Source organism: Calidris pugnax, unplaced genomic scaffold (assembly GCF_001431845.1).
Source record: "Calidris pugnax isolate Ruff unplaced genomic scaffold, ASM143184v1 scaffold124, whole genome shotgun sequence".
Taxonomy (NCBI): domain Eukaryota; kingdom Metazoa; phylum Chordata; class Aves; order Charadriiformes; family Scolopacidae; genus Calidris; species Calidris pugnax.
Window position 1 is genome coordinate 1,293,870 of NW_015090914.1, and position 20,556 is coordinate 1,314,425.

General features: G+C 46.5%; 1 protein-coding gene across 2 annotated transcripts; it reads left to right on the forward strand.

The window, feature by feature from the left end:
* The first annotated feature begins 23 nt into the window (after window positions 1–23).
* Window positions 24–20,455, forward strand: FKBP9 (FK506 binding protein 9). Of its 2 annotated transcripts, XR_001412851.1 has the most exons (11): window positions 24–308; window positions 5,917–6,062; window positions 7,095–7,284; window positions 7,970–8,115; window positions 9,401–9,590; window positions 11,911–12,056; window positions 13,290–13,476; window positions 15,965–16,110; window positions 17,643–17,806; window positions 18,648–18,803; window positions 19,594–19,721. XR_001412851.1 is itself a non-coding variant. In XM_014949492.1 (10 exons), exons 1-10 carry the CDS (start codon window positions 55–57, stop codon window positions 19,774–19,776), a joined length of 1,752 nt encoding a protein of 583 aa, XP_014804978.1. In that variant the 5' UTR covers window positions 24–54; the 3' UTR covers window positions 19,777–20,455. The 2 variants fall into 2 exon arrangements, 1 of the variants encoding a protein (XP_014804978.1); XM_014949492.1 differs by lacking the exon at window positions 18,648–18,803 and having other exon boundaries at window positions 19,594–20,455.
* The last annotated feature ends 101 nt before the right edge of the window (window positions 20,456–20,556 follow it).

A 20,556-nucleotide genomic window follows, 5' to 3' on the forward strand; every position in this document is an offset into this window, starting at 1 on the left:
TCCCTCCTTCCCTCCTTCCTTCCATCCCCGCCGGCTCCCACCCTGCGGCCCTCCATGGCGGGGCCTGCGGCGGTGCGGCGGCCCCGGGGCCCGGGCTGCGGGTCGCTGCTGCTGCCGGCGCTGCTGGTGAGCTGGGCGGCCTGTCAGGCCCCGCCGGTACCGGCGGCCGAGCCCCCCTGGGACGGCACCGACCTCCGCGTCGAGCGGCGCTTCGTCCCCGAGAGCTGCCCGCGGGCCGTGCGGCCCGGGGACTTCGTGCGGTACCATTACCTGGGCGCCTTCCCCGACGGCACCCGCTTCGACTCCAGGTCTGCTTCGTGGGGGGCGCCTGGGGGGCCGGGAGGGCCACCCCCACACCCGGGGTGCCTCTCTCCAGCCCCTCGGTTCCTCTGGGGGGGCTCTTTGCGGGGGGGGCATCAGGGTGTTGTGGGGGTGCTCGGAGATGGTGGTGCAGGGGGGAGGCGGCCGTTCGGGTCCCCGCTTCGACTCCAGGTCTGCTTCGTGGGGGGCGCCTGGGGGGCCGGGAGGGCCACCCCCACACCCGGGGTGCCTCTCTCCAGCCCCTCGGTTCCTCTGGGGGTGCTCTTTGCGGGGGGGGGCATCAGGGTGTTGTGGGGGTGCTCGGAGATGGTGGTGCAGGGGGGAGGCGGCCGTTCGGGTCCTGTCGCTTGTTCTGGTTCATCAAGGGCAAGTGCCGGGTCCTGCCCTTGGGTCCCACCAACCCCCTGCAGCGCTCCAGGCTGGGGGCAGAGTGGCTGGAGCTGCCTGGCAGAAAAAGATCTGGGGGTGTTGGTCGCCTGTGGGCTGAAGATGAGCCAGCAGTGTGCCCAGGTGGCCAAGAAGGCCACCAGCATCCTGGGCTGTGTCAGGAACAGCGTGGGGAGGAGGACTCGGGAGGTGCTGGTCCCCCTGGACTGGGCACTGGGGAGGCCCCACCTCGAGGGCTGTGTCCAGTTTTGGGCCCCTTCCCACAAAAAAGACCTTGAAGGGCTGGAGCGGGTCCAGAGAAGGGCAAGGGAGCTGGTGAGGGGTCTGGAGCACAAGTCTTGTGAGGAGAGGCTGAGGGAGCTGGGGGTGTTGAGCCTGGAGAAAAGGAGGCTGAGGGGAGACCTTCTGGCTCTCTCCAACTCCCTGAAAGGAGGGTGTAGCCAGGGGGGGGTCGGTCTCTTCTCCCAAGGAACAGGCCATGGGACAAGAGAAAATGGCCTCAAGTTGCCCCAGGGGAGGTTCAGATTGGAGATTAGGAAAGTGTTTCCATGGAAAGGTTTCTTAAGCCTTGGCCTGGGCTGCCCCGGGCAGTGGTTGAGGCCTCATCCCTGGAGGGATTGAAAAGCCGGTTTGACCTAGTGCTTAGAGACATGGTTTGGTGATGGTTTTGATCAGAGTGAGGTTGATGGTTGGACTCAATGATCTGAAAGGTCCCTCCCAACCTGGACAGTTCTATGATTCTGGCTGTGGCCCTTGAGCCCTTTTGGGGTGACCAGCTGTAAGTTTGCTGGCAAGCTGGACAATGCCACATGAGCAAGAACACAGGATGTACAGGCCACCATGGGAAGATGTCTTTGAAACATGACGAGGCAAAGGGCTGAGGTGTGGGGGCTGGGGACAATACCTCTGGGGTGGCTGGCTCCAGTTTGCAATAGTTGGTGAGCCCTGATGGATTCCCCACCACGTTCTTCCAGCAGCTGCTCCAAAGGGCTGAGCAGGAGGTTTCTGCTGGGAGCGGGACGACCGCGGGGTGTTGGGTTAGCCTGGTAAACAGGAGCCTGTGCTGTTAGTGATTTCCTGCCCGTTTCCTTCATACGGTTCCCGTGTCTCCTCTGGGCTCAAACCCACTCGAACGCAAACATTTCTGAACCATCGTGTTTGCCAAAAATATAGGAATTACCAGGCTGTGCTTCCACAGAAATTTTTGGATAAGTTGCCGCTGAGTAAATGTGACCGATGCGCCGTGAAGCGCCCAGCAACTTTCCTGCTGTTATTTTGGGATCAGGAAGCCTAAATGCTGGGGTCAGGAGATCGGGAAGGATGCTGATGCTGCTGACGGCTTATTTGTTTTTTCTTGCCTAATTCATCACCACTGATCAAAGCGGCATTAGGGGTGAAAAAACCAAAATGTGTTTTCAGTAAATCCTGGTAATCTGCCCTGTGCTTCAAGGGAAATCTGTAGCCCCGGGGGAAAGAGCTGTCTTTCAGAACAAGTTCAGCTCTTCCTCGGGAGGGGACTGGGCTCCCGTGCTCCGGCGGTGACACTTCCCTGGACAAAGGGAGGGACAGGGTGGTTTGGGTGCCTCCACCACGCTGTTGGTGCAGTCTTGGTGACAAAGCACCGGCAGGACCGTGAATTCATCGGCAGCCGACAGCCTCGGGAAATAAGTCCGAGCTGGGGATGTGAGGAAGCCCAAGGGCAGTGCCCTCACAGCTGGATTTCCAAGTGTGAAAACCATGGGGAAGCCAGCCCTGCTGCCCCATCCCTGCAGGGGGGCCCTGGGGCTCGACCCCACAAAGTTCTGCAAAGCCCAGGCAGAGCTCCCGGAGGGGCTGCTCGGGGGCTGGCTCTCCTTTCATTCCAAGGTGGGATTTGTCTCTGAATTGCTTGGGGCAGGAACAAGCTGTGCAGAACTGTGTGTTTGTGGCTTTACATCCCCTAAATACCAGTAAATAAATAATAACGATGATAGTCTAATCTAACTTGGGTATTTGTATGGCTGTCTTCATTTCTAAAGGGTGTAAAAAGTCAGGTGTGTTCATCTTGGGGTTTTTTTTCCTAGGTGGCAGGTCCTGTTGACAAACTTTTTTGTTATTCGCTAACAATGGTCTTTTTTTTTAAGATTGGTGTCAGTGATCTTACATGTTAAGAAAATGGATAATTAGGAGGTGTTTGTGTTCTGTAGGTTAATTGAAGAAATATTTTGCTGTATTTGTCATGAAATCTTCAGTGTTCACTGCAGACAAGTTAAAGATAGTCAATTTGGATTTAAATTAACCTATTGGAATGCCTATTTTTTAACCTGTCAAGGGTTGCTACCTGGTTTTGTTTCTTTAAGTTTATGAAAGTGCAGTTTAGTCAAACACCACTATGAAATGGGTCTAGAAAATACTGCAGGTGCTGAACCAGGGGCAATTTGACTTCATTCCTTCTTCAGCTGCTGAAAATGTTCTTGAGGTTTAAAATGTTTTTTCTGTATTTCCATGTAGCAGGTAGTGACACAGCTCTTCCCATTAACGGGCTGCCGAGAGTCCTCGTAACCATGACTGTGTCACATAAATTAACTAATGTGCCTGTTTATTTTTCTTTTTTTCCCCATCAGTATTTGCATTGTTAAGTCTGAATTGACTTGCCTGGTCATCTGCTGTGAATTTGGTGAATTCCTCCAAGAGAAACTATTTGTGATTAGTTTTAAGAAATCTGCAGAGCTGCGTGATCCCTTGACTGCTGTGTTCAGTTCTGTGCTGAGCATCAATGCGTTCGTAATCGTAGGTTTATTTTTGGCAAGGAAAAAAGCTCTTTTGTTTTTAAGTATAGTCGTGTCCCCCCCAACCCCCGCAATGTATTGCCAAGCTTTGTCAATTGCTGCAAAGTACCACTTTTGGGGGGTTCTTAGAACCTATTATTTTGTTAGTCTTAACATCTTCGTTGTGGTTTTGTGTGTATAAAAGAATTTGTCAGGAGCTAATTGAAATATTTTCCGTCCATGCCTGGGGAGTAGGCATATTTGTGCAACTGAGAGTGAATGCTCTGTAGAGAAGGTTGCCTACTTTAAGGGAAATGTTTGCCAGATTAAAAAAACCCAACTAAACAACAACAAAAAAAGATGGAGCAAACAGAGAGATCACTCAGTGAAATATTTGAGGGATTGGAGGCTCTGGGGCTGTTAGGAGGCTCAGTGTGTTGTGGAAGTGATGTGTATAGTCTTCGAAGGAAAGTTTGACATCATTTCCCCAGTGATATCTTGCTACTGGCAGCTTTCCTGAATATTTTAGCAGACAAAGAAGCACAAGCTTTTTTTTTTTTTTTTTAATTATTTTTTCCAGTGGTGCCTTCTATCCGGAAAAGAAATCCGTTAAGTTCTAAAAGGAATTTGAGAAAATGGAAGCAGTAAAAATTTAAAAATAGGAGTGAAGCTTTTGAAATGCTTCCTGCTGTATGTTTACCCATTGCTTAAAAAAAATTAAATAGCAGTATTTCAGGCCCGGTGAAGTGGGGTCGTGTGGATTTAAGGTGGTCAAACTAACGGCATAAGCCAGTGCTAGTGTTCTGCTGTGGGAACACCACTGCTCTCTCTGCACTCTGGAAAACTACTATCATTTAAACATCACTTCTTTTACCTTTCTAATGTTCCTGTAGTCATTCTGGTGGAAGATCATTTAGTTACCTCTCTTGATTCTTGATCTGTTTAAAGCATGTCTCTATTTTTTCCCATTTAAGTATGAATGAAATGAGAGCTGAGAAAGTGGAGAAGAAAATAAGTAACCAGTTGGAGAAACTAAATAACCAATTGGCAAATCTCAAAAATATTATTCCAAAAGGCATCCTCTTCCCTTTCCTCTTCTCCCACAGAGACTCCTCAGCTGTGATGTCTCACATCATAAAGTTGATCGATCTCGTGTAATATTTTTATGGTGTTACTCCCCAGTCAGTATGCTGACATCCTGCTGTGGGAGCAGCCAGCCTTTCCTCTCTTGGAAAAGTGTGTAGTTTTTTCTTTCTCATCCGTAGTTTTACTGTTTATAGTGTTAGTGCTGCTGTATTGTGTGTAAATTAGCCCTTTTTAGTTTAGTTAGGGGCTTTGGGAGCCTGCAGTACCCATCGCACACTGCCAGATGCATTCCACAGAATCATAGAATTGTCCAGGTTGGGAGGGACCTTTCAGATCATTGAGTCCAACCATCAACCTCACTCTGATCAAAACCATCACCAAACCATGTCTCTAAGCACTAGGTCAACCTGGCTTTTAAACCCCTCCAGGGATGGGGCCTCAACCACTGCCCTGGGCAGCCCAGTCCAAGGCTTAAGAACCCTTTCCACCGAAACATTTTCCCTAATCTTGAATCTGAACCTCCCCTGGGACAACTTGAGGCCATTTCCTCTTGTCCCATGGCCTGTTCCTTGGGAGAAGAGACCGACCCCCCCTGGCTACACCCTCCTTTCAGGGAGTTGGAGAGAGCCAGAAGGTCTCCCCTCAGCCTCCTTTTCTCCAGGCTCAACACCCCCAGCTCCCTCAGCCTCTCCTCACAAGACTTGTGCTCCAGACCCCTCACCAGCTCCCTTGCCCTTCTCTGGACCCGCTCCAGCCCCTCAATGGCTTTTTTGTGGGAAGGGGCCCAAAACTGGACACAGCCCTCGAGGTGAGGCCTCACCAGTGCTGAGTACAGGGGGACAATCACCTCTCGGGCCCTACTCGGCACGCTGTTCCTGACACAGGCCAGGATGCTGGTGGCCTTCTTGGCCACCTGGGCACACTGCTGGCTCATCTTCAGCCCACAGGCCACCAACACCCCCAGGTCCTTTTCTGCCAGGCAGCTCCAGCCACTCTGCCCCCAGCCTGGAGCTGCCAAGGGCAGGGCCCGGCACTTGGCCATGGTGAACGTCATCCCATTGGCCTCGGCCCATCCATCCAGCCTCTCCAGATCCCTTTGCAAAGTCTTTCTACCCTCCAGCAGATCAACACTCCCACCCAACTTGGTGTCGTCTGTGAACTGACTGAGGGTGGATGGTGAGCAGTGACCAGAAGGAGAGCTGGGTTGAAGACTCAGAAACATTTAGATTTGTCCCTTCTCTTAGCAGCTGTCTTGCAATAAAATTACGCTGACAGGGCAAGGTGGGGGGCAGGGTTACTGTTAAACTTCCAAAAAAAAGAGTGGAACTGTGGGTGAATGAACCGCTAACATTTTTGCCTGCTCTCCCCCTTTTAGCTATGACAGAGGATCCACATTCAACGTGTTCGTGGGGAAAGGCCAGCTTATTGCTGGCATGGACAAAGCTCTGGTGGGCATGTGCGTGAACGAGCGGCGGTTGGTGATGATCCCCCCCAATCTTGCCTACGGGAGCGAGGGGGTCGGTAAGTACCGCCCCGGGCAGCCCAGAGCTGTGGCAGCGATCGAGCAGGGCGGACAGAGAATGGAATCACAGGAGAGAAGGGGTAGAAACTGCAAGTGGTGAATCTCAGAGGGGTTCTGCCCCACTCGGTGTGTTTGTGGAGCCTGCAGCCGAGTGGATCACTCCAGGCTCCCTCTGCCTGCTGGAGGAAGAGCTGTTGACTGCACCTGACTGCAGCTGACTGCAGTTGGCTATAGAGGGCCTTCAGTGAACCAACCTTGCTACTAAAGCTAACTATTTATTTGTACCTACCTGGCTGTGAGATAATTGCTGGTTTGGCATTGCAGTGCTGCAGAGGGTCTTGTTGGTGCCAAGAGCAGCTTTGCCCTGCAGCTTCAGAGGCAACAAATCATAGAATCATTCAGGTTGGAAGAGACCCTTGGGATCATCGAGTCCAACCATCTCCCCTACTCTACAAAGTCCTCCCCTACACCATGTCCCTCAGCACTGCATCTAAACGTCCCTTAAACACAGCCAGGGATGGTGACTCAACCACCTCCCTGGGCAGCCTCTTCCAATGCCCGACCACTTTTTCTGGGAAAAATTCCTTCCTAATGTTCAGTCTAAACCTCCCCTGTTGGAGCTTGAAGCCGTTCCCTCTTGTTCTGTCATTAATTACCTGTGAGAAGAGACCAGCACCAACCTCTCTACAGTGTCCTTTCAAGTAGTTGTAGAGAGTGATGAGGTCTCCCCTCAGCCTTCTCTTCCTCAAACTAAACAGTCCCAGCTCCTTCAGCCGCTCTTCATATGATTTGTCATATGCAGTTTGCCTGACAGATATGTTTGATAATGGTTCATGCTGCCAGATTTCCACCCTCCTGCCCCCCTGCTTTGTAGCTGCAGCAGTGACAAGGGGACAGGAGGATATGAGCGCAGGAAAGAGTAAGTTGTACATCATGGATTTTATGTAGGGAGTGAGTAGGTTGGTTCCCTTCTCTCTGCTGTCCTGTAGAAAAGGGGAGATGGAGCCGGTTGTGTTGGTCTGGTTTTGCAGCGGGTGTGATACCCCCCAACGCTGTGCTCCATTTCGATGTGCTTCTGATCGACCTCTGGAACTCGGAGGACGAAGTGCAGGTCCAGACTTACTTCAAGCCTGAGAAGTGTCCCCGGACAGTCCAGGTGTCTGACTTCGTACGATACCATTACAATGGAACCTTCTTAGACGGGACCCTGTTTGACTCAAGGTACGCAGCTGGGTTGTGCCTCTGTGTGTCTTTGAACAGCTATCTGGTGTCACACAAACCATGGCTTCCTTGCCCTTCACTGGTATAACAATTAGTGCTAATTGCCCAGACGGAGAATAAATGAAGGCTAGCATCATATAAGTGTCAGTAATTTATTCAGGGGTTACAGAACAGCAGTACTGAGTCAAACCAATAAAACAGTACATTATTTCTGTGTGAGCATTAGCAGCCCAGATCCTTTGTTTTTTAAAATTTCATTCCCTGGATCTGTATCACTATTTATTGCAGTCAGCTAATAGTTTCTGTAACCACTGCAGCATGGCTGTTCAAGTTAGATACAAGCGTGGGTTTTTTTGTGATGAAATTGAGCTACTAACACTTTCATACTGAGATTTCGAGTTTACGGCGGGTGTGTACTTCATTAAAGTTTGGTGGAAAATCATGCTTTAATAAGAGCTGCCATGATGTTCCTGACCTGCTTTTCCAAACCTCTGTTGGGTTCCTAAAAGAGCTCAGCAGCTGGAAATCACTGCCCAGCCAGCCCTTGGTAAATCAAGGAGCAGTGTTTTCAGAGCAGCAGATTGTGAGTTCTATTGTGTACAGCGTGTGGCTTCTGAAGGTTAATACTGCTCTTTCCCGTGGCATGGTTTTATGTTTCTTTTTGTTTTTTTTTTTTCATTTTTAGCCATAATCGGATGCGAACCTACGATACGTATGTGGGAATCGGGTGGCTGATTCCTGGTATGGATCAGGGTCTCTTGGGAATGTGCGTAGGAGAGAAGCGTATTATCACAATTCCACCTTTCCTGGCATATGGAGAAGAAGGAGATGGTAAAAATTACTCTTTTAAAAAATGTTTTACCCACGTCATCCGTATTATAAGACAAACTTGTGCTTTGTGTATTTTAAATTCATGGGCAATGTTAACAGCCTTTTCGGACAGACGGAACAACGTGATGGAAAGAGGGGTTCAGAATGTGTTATGTACAGGATTGGACTGATTAGAAAGTAAAAAAATTTTTAAAAAATGTGACCTGTAGGCTGCTTAACAGACATATTGTTGATGCAACAATAATCTTTATACACTGAAATTTTATTTCATTCAGAGAATATAATCTGTGGTTAATACCTAATGGCTCCAAAAACTGGAAATCAGGTGACTGCATAATTCTTTCGGTGGTTGCCACAGAGCAGCAGAAAACTTGAAAAAGAGAAAAATGGAGTTTTGGTTCCAGTTTTGTTCTTTTTTTTGGTAACCAATGTCCCAGTAATAATGACAAGGTGGATGAATTGCCCCGTGAGACTCTGTGCAGCCTGCAGGTCATGCATAAAGGTCTCCGTGTTAAATTGGGGGGCAGTTAGGTGTAGTTTGGAATGCTTCCTTAAATTCTTTCTCTGCTCTAATGTTTAAGAATGTGTCTGTGGTGTGCAAGGTTTTGTACCCCTTCTGTGACTTCATTACCATTGACTGGGATAGGCATCTCCATGGATAACAAAACTTTGTGGAGTTATGTTTTAAAATTTTGCCAAGATCTTGAGCTCAATCATTCTCAGTCGAAGCAACCCATACTATAATTTGTTTATTGATGGAAAGGTACTTTTTCACCGAGATACTCAATTTACCCCTCTTCAACCTCCATCATGTGGTTTCCTGTTTTCCTATTAACAGGATGGGAAGAACAGACGTACCAAATTTGTATTCTGATGGTTATTTTATACATTTTGATGAAGTGTGTTGGAAACGCTGGTGGACTACACCATGCAGCTCAGATGGAGCTGGTGTGTCTTGACTAAGGACGTTGCTGAACAGGCTGTTGGTTTTGGCAAGGCAGTGCCATCGCAGTGGGAACAGAATGAAATAACTGAGTTGGAGATTTGGTGAGGCAGTGCCATTGCAATGGGAACAGAATGAAATAACTGAGTTGGAGAATTAAGAGACAAACCCACACATGAAAAGAAAAAAGACTGATTAGAAGCAGATGATGCTAATTTATTTTGGGAGGGGAGGTGTCTGATATTTTTGCAGTGGGTTACTGTTCTTCGATAAACATGTTTATGCTCCTTACGGAACATCTGCTCTTTCTTACCCGTTTTCTGCTCTTAACACCTTTTGTAGGTAAGGACATCCCTGGCCAAGCTTCACTTGTCTTTGATGTGGTTTTGCTCGATCTTCATAACCCCAAAGATGGTATTGCTATTGAGAACCAGTACGTGCCTGAGTCCTGCGAGCGGAGGAGCCAGACGGGAGACTTTCTTCGGTACCATTATAACGGCACGCTTCTGGATGGCACGTTGTTTGACTCCAGGTAACTGGGCCGTTCAGCCCTACACATCCCAGTTCCAGTTTGTCTCCTCTCTCTTGTCCATAATGTACCCAAATAACAATTCTTTGGGTTTCCTTCCTTTTTGAAATTTGTGAGTGGAGTTAGAGTCTTCTCTTCTAAAAAAAACTCCTAGGAACCTTTTCAGTATGGGAAGGCAAAGGCTATTTTGTGTTATGACAGGATGAGGGACGCCATCTGGGGGTGAAGCTGCGTGTGCTTTGGACACACACTCCTGAAGACCCTTTGCCCCATACTGTTTATGTGCCAAATAGGTAATACTCCTGAAGAGAGAGAAAATGAACACAATTCCCATTTTGTATCCTGAGAACTGTGATTCAGTGTGCTAGTGGCTTCTTTGAGGGTTGACCTCAGGACAGCCTTTCCCTTTGTACTTGAAAACTTTGCATTTTGGCAGCTGATGTCTTTCAGGACTGAAGTCAACCATGGGGTCTCTGTGGTAAAGGAGGAGGGATTGCTCTCACTTCAGATTCAAAGTTCTCTGGGCACACGAGCCTCGTGTACAGAATTGTATGATGAATAGTACCCCTGCAGCTTCCTGTCACTTTTGTTTGCTCTTCAATGCGCTGTACTTTACTTGCCCACCCCAGCTTTCAGAACAGCTGGCACAATTAGCTAAAAGGAGTTGAAAACAAGCCACTGCAAAATGTTGTGCAAAGTAAACTAATGAAAATCTTTTTCATACTTTTACAACTGCTGCAAGCTGAAGATCAGGATCACTTTGCAAACATTAGCTATTAGTATGGCATGTGTGCTTCTTCCCATGAGGAGGAGTCAGGGAATTGCATCTTTGAATTAACTTTGACCCTCCCCATTCAGCTGCCCAGCCCAGTGGGAGGGATGAAAAGCAGGAGATCTGCATCAACAGCCATCACTGTAGACCCTAATTTACAACTTAGGAAAACTTATCAGTTAAGAACTTTAGACTTATCCATAGTGCACCTGCCCATCTCTTGAGAAGTAATGTCTATAGTAAATTAAAAAAAAAATTTAGTGGCTCTACTATTTATATTAGGGTTATTGTCAATAAATATTAATAAATGCTTTGTAGACAGTAGTCTCTAAATCATTCTTAAAGCACTGACAGTTGTTAGAGGTCTTATTTGTTAGTGTTGATCCTGGCTTCCTGCAGAATTTACGAGAAAAACCAGTATCTAACAAGTAACTATGAAGAAATAGAGCAGTGAACAATAGTTATTGAGAGCCTTGGAGCTGGCCAGGAAAAAAATTCTCCCTAATACAGAGAACATGCCAAAAGCACTGTGAATGGCAGGGGCCAAGAGGTCTAATAATCTTGTCCTTAATTTTTTTTCCCCTCTGCAGTATTCAGCTGCAGAACTGCCCCGGGCAGCCCAGCCAGGGCTGTCTGGACTTAGAGCAGTTGAATAACCCTCTGAATTACACCGAGGTCTGTACTGGTCTTGCTCTTCCCCAGAGTTACCTGGTAAAGAGGAATTAAAACCTTTCTGCCTTCCCTTCCTTGGGATGTGCCTTCACGTAGCACGCCTTGAAGAAAAGCAGCAGACAGACACATCCTTGTAATAAACATCATTTGCTGTTGTAGGCTTGTTTTGTTCTATCATTAGGTCTTGAAGCAGATCCTTCAACCTACGTCTCAGTGGCTGACGTCGTTTGGAGGGGAGGGACAGTATTGATACTGTTCTGTTGTCATGACTCATCATGCTGTGCAGCCCAGGAGAACCTATTCATTCCACCTCCTCCTTTCAGTAGTTGGACTACATAGCTGTGGTTGCAAAATGAGGTAGTCCGAAGGGTGTCTCATGAAAATGGATGTAAACTATATCTGGTTGATAAGCACTTATTAAAATAGAGTCAGAGCAGAGGAAAATTTAAAGGAGAAAACCAATTTTTTTTTCAGTTACTTATCAAAACATGTTTTCTGTTTAGTCTGAAATACATCAGTGAAAAAATTTAAAGGAGAAAACTAATTTTTTTTCAGTTACTTATCAAAACACGTTTTCTGTTTAGTCTGAAATACATCAGTGAGGTTTTCTTTCAAGATATAGCAGAAACATACTTGCAAATAAGCTGTTTCTGAGCCAGAGTCTCTGTGCTGGTTAATAAATGACACATCATCACTGACTGATAAAGCTTGGTGGCCCAGATTTGTTGAGTGTGGTGATTGCTTTGTCCTGCTCTGGTGCTAGTTAATGACCACGTGTTTGACCTTAACTGGTTTAAGAATTGTGTTGCAGACCTATTGCAAGATTCCATGTTTTCTTGAGTACACCTGATGCTACAAAAATGCAAATATTTTTCCTAGCTATTCACGAAATCATACCTATGACACCTATGTCGGGAAAGGTTATGTGATTGCTGGAATGGATGAAGGTTTGCTTGGTGTATGCACTGGTGAAAAAAGAAGAATAATAATCCCCCCTCACCTTGGATATGGAGAAGAAGGAAGAGGTGAGCTTGACTTTTCATTCAAATTTTCCATAATTTGTGATGTTTCCTTCATTGCTTGGTGCACCTGTGTGTAGCTCCTTTTTTTTTTTTTTTGGCATTTGAAAGACTTATAAATTGGTTCATTATTTTGTGGGCATGCAACTGACAGGATTACACTCAGAGTTTGCAAAATCATTTTAATTAGCTGAATAGGCAGCACATTAAAAATGTAGCACAATCTCACATGTAATTGGTGACCTGAAGTTATTTGGGTAATTAGTGTTTCAGGCAAACAGGTACTTGGTGACCTGATCTCATTGGGACAATTAGTGTTTCACACAGGGTACCAGGAGCTCTGCAGTGGGAGATCTTCCTTCCTGTGTGTCTTAACAAGGTCTGTGTGCTAAAGGAATCAATTGTGTTAAGTTTTCTTCCCCATTTCTTCCACAGCCACAGGTTTTGTGGACTCCTGAGCCGCCTCTTTAAATGGTGGGTGCATGTAACAGCAGAGTGTCTGTGTATGGATGACATACAGTTAAGATTCCTTTGGGAAAACTCATTGCTGCCTAAAAGGATTGCTGTAGGGGACTGCATACAGTAACCCTTCTAGCTGATCAGTTTTATGGCTGGTGTTTCACGAAGGTACCTCCTGGGTGTTATTTGTCAAAAAACGAGTTGGAAGATCAGCCTCAGTTCTGGGAATGCAAATTCTGTGCTGTTGGTTTGGGAATCAGGCTCCTCCAAACCCAAACCCCAACCCCGCCGACGGGTCTGGGTGTGTGTCAGCCCTGGCAATGCGGCCGCGCGTTGTGGTGGGAAGGGGGGAAGAAGTTCCTCGCTATCAGGACGTTTTAAGGAAGTGAAACCTTCTAGACAGAACAGAGCTCCGTGAAGCAGGAGATCAATATGATCAATAAACAGTTGGAACATGAAACACAAATCAGTTGTTCAGGATGGGCACAGGAAACACACGGCTGTTGCTTTGTTTCTGCGTAATTTTCAAATTCAGATTAACGAGCTTCACTGTTGGACTGGGCGCCTGTTCAGTGCTTTCCCACCGGTTCTCTTCCCTCCGTTGGGTGCAGGTTGCATCTCTTGCATCCAGAGGAGATGTAATCCTTTAATTCTGAGCAAGAAGAGCAAAGTGATGCGGTAGCAGACACAGTGGGAATATATATCCCTCCGGGGTGCAGCACCTGGTCGTCATAAGCCCGTTTGGGTTCCATTTCTTTCTCCAATTTGCTTCCTATTTAGGGAAGATCCCAGGATCTGCAGTGCTGGTCTTTGACATCCACGTGGTTGACTTCCACAACCCCTCGGACTCGGTCAGCATCACTGTTAACTACAAACCTTCCAACTGCACTGTGCTGAGCAAGAAGGGAGATTACTTGAAGTATCACTACAACGCTTCGCTCCTGGATGGTACTTTGCTGGACTCAACGTAAGTGTCTCAGCCGGTAAAGAAAAGTGTCCTTAGCAGCTGTGACAGCAGAATGAATTGCCTGCAAAGCGGGCTGGCAGGGTATAAAGAATTTCCAAGTGAAAAACCGAGTGTTTATGTAGGATGTGTTTTTCTTTGTACGTCTGCCTGCTTAAGAGATATAGGAGGAGGAAAAGAAAAAGGCAATCTATCACCGCAAAATGAAGGACCCGGGAGCAGAGAGGCTGCAGGAGTGTGTTGGAGAAGAACACAGTGCAGGTGGAGTGATGAGGCAGGTCGCTGGCAGGGCAGCCTGGTTAAATGGGTTAATTTGGGTGTCTGGGCCAGTCATACGAGAGCCACAGAGGGCTCACATGAAGGAACTGCCCACGCAGATTCAGTTTCTTGGCTGGGATTTACACTCTGCACTGATTCAGGGCTCCTGAGAGAGATCTGGTGGGGTACTTGGTGTAGTCTTGTTAAAGCTAGCCTAATTTTTAGTAAATGATGATTTACAGTAGATGTGTTTTACAGTCACCATCATACCTGTACCACACACAGGTGCTAATGTTCTGGGCTTGTAGTGTTGCAAACTGGTCACCATCATACCTGTACCACACACGGGTGCTAATGTTCTGGGCTTGTAGTGTTGCAGTAAGTGGCCACATGGAGAAACTACCAGAGGGCTTGATCGTGGCTGTGATGATCATGTTCCTCCTCTTCCTGTTGGCAGTAGGTTCATGAGACAAGCAGGTTGCTCCAGTCTGGCCTGTGTGGAACTGAAACGAGCCCATCGCACTGGCGGTTGCAAGAATACTTCTGCTAGGTGTTTTTTTCTGCCTTCATCTTTTGGAGAGTGCACATCATCTAAATAATGTTTTATTTTTGGAAGGGAAGTTGGGAAAAGTTATTTTGAAACAGTTTGTAACTTAACATAGGAAGGAGCTCATAGTTCTCACAGTGCACACAGCGCTCCAAAGCCGGCTTACGTTGAAGCACCCACTGTGCTGCTGCAGGCAGGTGTGTGTGTAAATAACCTGCTTGGATTCAAAACTCCTTTTCTGTGGCAGGAATGCTCAATTCCCATTTTGTAACCGGAATCAAGGGATGTCGAGATTGTCAGATTGTCTTACTCGGAGCATTTTATAGAGGATAAAAGATCATGAATCTCATGCTCCTAATTTTAAGGCTGACCCCTCAGCCACTGAATTGTTTTCTTCCCAAATACTGCTCTGTTGTGAGTATTGTGGTGTGAGCACGTCCTGCAGCGGTGCAGCCAAGGCAAATAAACACAGAAAGGAGACCCACGGAAGAAAAAGTCCTGCTGCTGTGACGCAGACCGAGTAAAAAGCCTTGACACTGCACTTCTAGAATCACAATGCGTGTTTAACTCCTGAGAATTTTAGAAATGAGCCACTGGCAGCAAGGTATAATTCAAAATACAATGTGGTTAAATAGCAGCAACAGTAGCAAGCTTCCAAGCTGTCTTGGTTAAGTGACTACTGTGTCATGGTGACTGATTTGGGCTCTTCACTACAGGAAGGACATTGAGGTGCTGGAGCGTGTCCAGAGGAGAGCCACCAAGCTGGGGAGGGGTCGAGAGAACAAGTCCTATGAGGAGAGGCTGAGGGAACTGGGCATGTTTAGTTTGGAGGAGGCTGAGGGGAGACCTCATTGCCCTCTACAGCTCCCTGACAGGAGGGTGTAGAGAGGTGGGGGTTGGCCTCTTCTCCCAAGGGAATAATGCCAGGAGCAGAGGAAATGGTCTGAAGTTGGGGCAGGGGAGGTTTAGATTAGATATTAGGAGGTCAGTCACTGGAACAGCCTGCCCAGGGAGGTGGTGGAGTCACCATCCCTGGAGGTATTTCAGGAATGTGTAGACGTGGCACTTCAGGGCCTGCTCTAGTGCCTGGGATTGTTGGGTTGGGGGTTTTGTTTTGTGTTTGTTTTGGTTTTTTGGTTTGGTGTTTTTGGGGTTTTTTTTGTGTATGGTTGGACTCAATGATCTCAAAGGTCCCTTCCAATCGTGAAGATTCTGTGATTTCACTAAAGGGATGGCTGATCCACGTGAATGCACCTGGATCCATATGGGTTTGTAGTTCTGGGACAAATGTACATCTGGAATTTTTACGTCTACTAAAAAGTCCAACTTCATTGTTTAAACATATGTGAAAGGCAAAAGCCCTTATTTTGAGATAAAATGCTTTGAGGGCTTAATTGGCAGGATTAATGAGTTTAATTTGATTTCATTCAAGAAGCCTAGGATTTTAGTACCAGAGGACTTGTCAACAGTAGGGACAATTCTGTTTGATGCTGGCTGTAACTTGCTCCCTTGAGAACAACTTCAGGTAACTGCTTGGTAGAACGGAGCATTGGGCATGAAGTTAATTTTTGGCAATGATTAACTGTAACCTGCTGCTTCTGTGGTAATTTTGAATAACAGAAATTCTCAGTTGTGTGTTGACTTATTTATTTTTTTTCTCTGAATTTTTCTTCCCTTCCTCTCCAGACACAGCCTTGGCAAGACCTACAACATAGTTCTGGGATCTGGACAGGTGGTGGTGGGCATGGACATGGGCCTTCAAGACATGTGTGTCGGGGAGCGACGGACAGTTGTTATCCCACCCCATCTTGGGTATGGAGAAGATGGAGTTGGTAAGTGAGAGAAACCTGCTGCGCGTCCACCCAGTGTCTCTTGAGTAGCTGGAACACAACGTGCTTGTTCTGTTACCTGCTACGCATGAGAACATCAGGTGGGCGTCTCTTAGCTGCTCAGATGGGTTTTTTTTAGAGGATTTTAGTTTCATTATTTTATACAACCCCTCCATGCTCCAGTGACATGAACAAACTGTGTTGTTTGAAGTCGTCCTGTCGCTGTGGCCAACAGAAAGGCCGTCCCAGTTCAAAAGGGAACACACGCCACCAGTAACTCCAGTGGCTTTATCAAAATGGCGAGCTCCAGGCACTCTGGCGTTGCAGAGGGATGGAAACACTCTTCTCCCTGACAGAGAATTGGGGTAACCAGGCTTGGGCATGTGACATTATTCAGGAGACATAACTGGAGGGGACTGTTCAGCACTAATATGTTAGAAAGTGCAAGGAAAACTCAAAACTGGGAAACTACCTGAGCTGAATGCAAGGTGTGAAACACGCTGTCGGTGCTGCTGAAACCCCACAACTGATGCATTTCAAGCAGTTCTAGAGCGTTGAGGTTTATAAATTTTTAATGACAGGGACAACAATAATAAAAAGAACAATATGGAAGTGACAAGAAGTCTCATTGCCCTGTATCTCTGGTTGTGACTGGTCTTCTCAGTCAACAGGCATGAGGGAAGGGCGTCTATTGAGAGACCACCAAGAGCCACAGACCCTGATTGGAATGGAAACAGCTGCATAAGTTCCTGTGTTCTGTGAATGGCTCCAGAACAGTTTGTATTTTATAAAGGCTGTCTGTTGGGCATCATGTGCCAACCTTAATGGACAATTAATTTGTGAGAAGAGCATTTTCACTTGCTGGCTTCCATGAAAAATTATATTATATAGGCAGCATTTTATACTATTATATCAAATTGTATATTTATAGATAATAAATATAACCTAAAAAGTTTGCTGTGTTAAAAAACCTTATGAACATAAGTGTCATAGGCATTTGCCATCATTCAAATTGCATGTGATACACGTGCTTTGAAACATCACGTGGGTGTTGGTGTCTTGGCATGTACCCAGACAGTCTGAAGAGATGCTTCTTTGTGACTGGTCACAAATTGGAGGTGACCTCAGTTTTCTTTTTCAAGAATAAATTAAGCCCCTTCCATGGTTTCGTTGAGGTAACATCCCGAGCTGTCGCAGCACTGCTGAGTCTGGCAGTTGCACCTTGATATCAAGGTGATATATCAGTGATATGTAAGTGAGATAAAGGAAATGGATTAATTCCCACAGTTTTACCTTTATAAATGAAAAAAAAAAAAAAAAAGGGTGCAGTCTTATTATAAAATATTCCTTTATGTTTTGATGACTTCTGCTGAAGTGAACAGGAAGATTTGGTGGGCGGGGGGTCATGGGGTTTGGGGGTCACAGTAGATGAGCAGCTGCTGGAGCAGGAAGAGAAATTGAATTACGGACTAAAAGGAAATAGACACTGGATGTCAGTGAGGATAAACACCCCTCTCTGCCATTTGTTGTGACAGAAGGAGAGGTGCCTGGCAGCGCCGTGTTAGTTTTCGACATCGAACTGCTGGAACTGGTGTCTGGTTTGCCTGAAGGGTACATGTTTGTATGGAACGGGGAAGTGTCTCCCAATCTCTTTGAAGAAATAGACCAGAATCATGATGGAGAGGTTCTCTTGGAGGAGGTAAGCTGAAACAATGAAAATGCTTGCAGTGGTTTTCTCCTACCACTGTCAATGCAGATGTTGAAGAATGGGGTCTCTCCTCGTCTCCTCTTCTTCTGAGAGGTGTTTGTTGTCAACAGGAAGGCAGCATGTGTATTAAAACATGGTTATTTAGCTCTAGAGATAGAACCAAAAAGAACAAAGAAATCCCAGAATGGCCATAGTATGTAAGAACATTCACTGTTGTGGTCTCCTTGGCCAACAGCAGGTGCTCTGGGCGCGGGTACGATGGCAGAGTGCCGTGTTCAGTGAGCCCTGGCTGTGCCCCTTCACAGTGTCTGCTCTCCAGAGGTTTATGGTGAATTCCTAAGCCAAGGCTGAACCTGGAGCTGGGCATCCAGGAACTGGCTCATGGCTCCTGGAGCCTGGCAGAGCTGGGTCTACAAGTCTCCTTCCCCTCGCTCGCCTTTAAAATCTGTGATGTGAGAGTGTCGTTGGGTGCCCTGATTGAAATCCACGTGCCTTTGCCACACACTCTCTGATAACACGAACCTCCCTGAGGTTTCCTCCTGGGCTTGCTCTTAACTGAGGCGTTCTGTTCTTTTTATTCTCTGCTTCAGTCTTCTTGGTGGCCTTTGTCTATGGTTCTGTTTTCTGTCCTTGCCTGTGGGAGTAGTGCTGCCTGCAGCTCTCGGGGTGCAGGCTGTGGGCTGAGGAAAGAGCATGAGATGCCTTCCAGCATTTTAAGAAGCCAAGGGGGTAAATCAAAATCTTGTTTTCCTTTTTCCTAGCTCTCTCTTACACCTCTTTGTTTTCCTTCCTTCTCCATCTTTTCTCCTTACCTCCACCTGTGGCCTTGCAGTGAAGAAAAGAGCTTTCACCCGTCTAGAGAATGAGTGAGGTGGGATGTGACTGTTTTATCCACATCTTTCTGGTCACCCAGCAAGAAGGAGGAGGCGGCCTAGAAGGTGTCAGTGAATGTCAGACACAGCTCTCTGTGCTGGAGCTGATTTAACAGGTAGCACCAGAGATAACAGTAAATGGAAAAGTAGTGTTTGATTGTGGACTTTCTGCTTTTGGAAAGCCAGCAGTGTGCCTTCTGTCAGGTGCTGTCTAATCATTTTGAATAACTGCATCACGTGCACAAGGGAAGGGATTTTTAGGGAAAACTGGCCTTGTAACTTTGCAGCCTTCCCCAGCACCGAGACAGGTGGGAGGCGTAATGCCTGACGCTGCTTTAACAAACATCATGGCATCCTGATACCTCAAGTCTCTTTTCTGTGTCTCATTCTTTATTCTCCTGTGCTGTTTCTTGTGAGAGGCAGGTGGATGTCTGGGTTCCAGTGTGAGCTTCTTGTGTTGGCACATGAAATTAACCCCCTTCTGTCCATGTAGATCTGTTCCACGTCACTCCCTGTTCCACTCATCTTCCCCCAGGATTATGAAAAAGAACTTTTTTGTTATGGATGCACTGGAATAAGTGAGGAAATCCCTGTTGAGCTTCACAGAGAGTGATTTAACCTCATGTGTCTGTCCTAATTATTCCAATTTAGGTTACAAGCTTTATGAGATAGTAACAGTGTGCTAATTCCATACACCTAATAATGAGCAGTAAAATGCTAAAGAGTCAGTCCAATTTAGGTTACAAGCTTTATGGGATAGTAACAGTGTGCTATTCCATACGCTTAATAATGAGCAGTAAAATGCTAAAGAGTCAACAACAAATACATGCTATTTTTGTAAATACTCTTCAGTTTTAAATGGCTGTTTCACTGTGAGCTGCTTTCTCCTCCTCTCTCTCCACCTAGTTTTCAGAGTACATTCAAGCTCAAGTCGATTCTGGCAAAGGAAAACTCGCTCCTGGTTTTGATTTTGAAAAGATTGTTAAAAATATGTTCACCAATCAAGACCGGGACGGAAATGGGAAAGTCACCGCTGAAGAATTCAAGTTGAAAGACCAGGAGGCCAAAGAGGAACACGATGAACTGTAAAGCCAAGAAAACAAAAGAAGTGTCCTGAGCTGATCTACTGTTGGAAGGCGTGTGCTGGAAGAGGTCTCGGCAAGAATGTGTCTGAAGGGTCAGCACTCACCTCCAGACCCGGGTCTGCCCCTGCCTGCGTGCCGGCAGGCTGCTACATTGGAAGAGATTGGCAGTTGGAATTGTTGGGTATATTTGAAAAAAAAGTGTTCAGGATGTACAAATGGTGGCTAAAGAGTGTAGTGCCGTGCCTGGTGTCACCAACCACGTAATGTGGTGTCATTTTTGTGCTAAAGATTAGAAGTCATCATTGAACAATACACGGTCACTTGGATGGGAAGGAGGGAGGGAGGGAGGGAGAAAACTTACTGAGTGCTTTTAAAAGAATTTTAAAAAACCTTATGTATCCAAAATATTTCTGCAGGAAAACAAAATAGAAAATATTCCCATGAAAATAACTGGTAAAAATTGTCCAGGCATGAGCGCTCTTTCAGGGACTGAACAAACTCATACAAATATTTGCCAGCAGGAGCTCTGATCTGCAAATTACAGACCACAGATGATAGTTATGCCATTGCAAAATTTCCATAAGCTGTGAATTAAATTAAACAGGCCTAGAATTGTAACCGTGTGTGTGTCGGGTTTTTACCTTACGAAATAAAAAATTTGCTACTTTCTGCATTGTGTTTAATTAACGGCCTTGACTCTTCTTGCTGGCCTGGTGAAACAGTGTTCTGATCAGCCCTTCCCAAACCTTTCTAGTTGCAACCTTATTTATAGTTTTGTTAGACT

Coding starts and splice junctions, on each gene's coding strand:
- FKBP9 (XM_014949492.1), top strand. CDS start 55: ATGGCGGGGCCTGCGGCGGTGCGGCGGCCCCGGGGCCCGGGCTGCGGG. Junction 309..5,916: donor GGCACCCGCTTCGACTCCAG/GTCTGCTTCGTG, acceptor TCCCCCTTTTAG/CTATGACAGAGGATCCACAT. Junction 8,116..9,400: donor ATATGGAGAAGAAGGAGATG/GTAAAAATTACT, acceptor CACCTTTTGTAG/GTAAGGACATCCCTGGCCAA.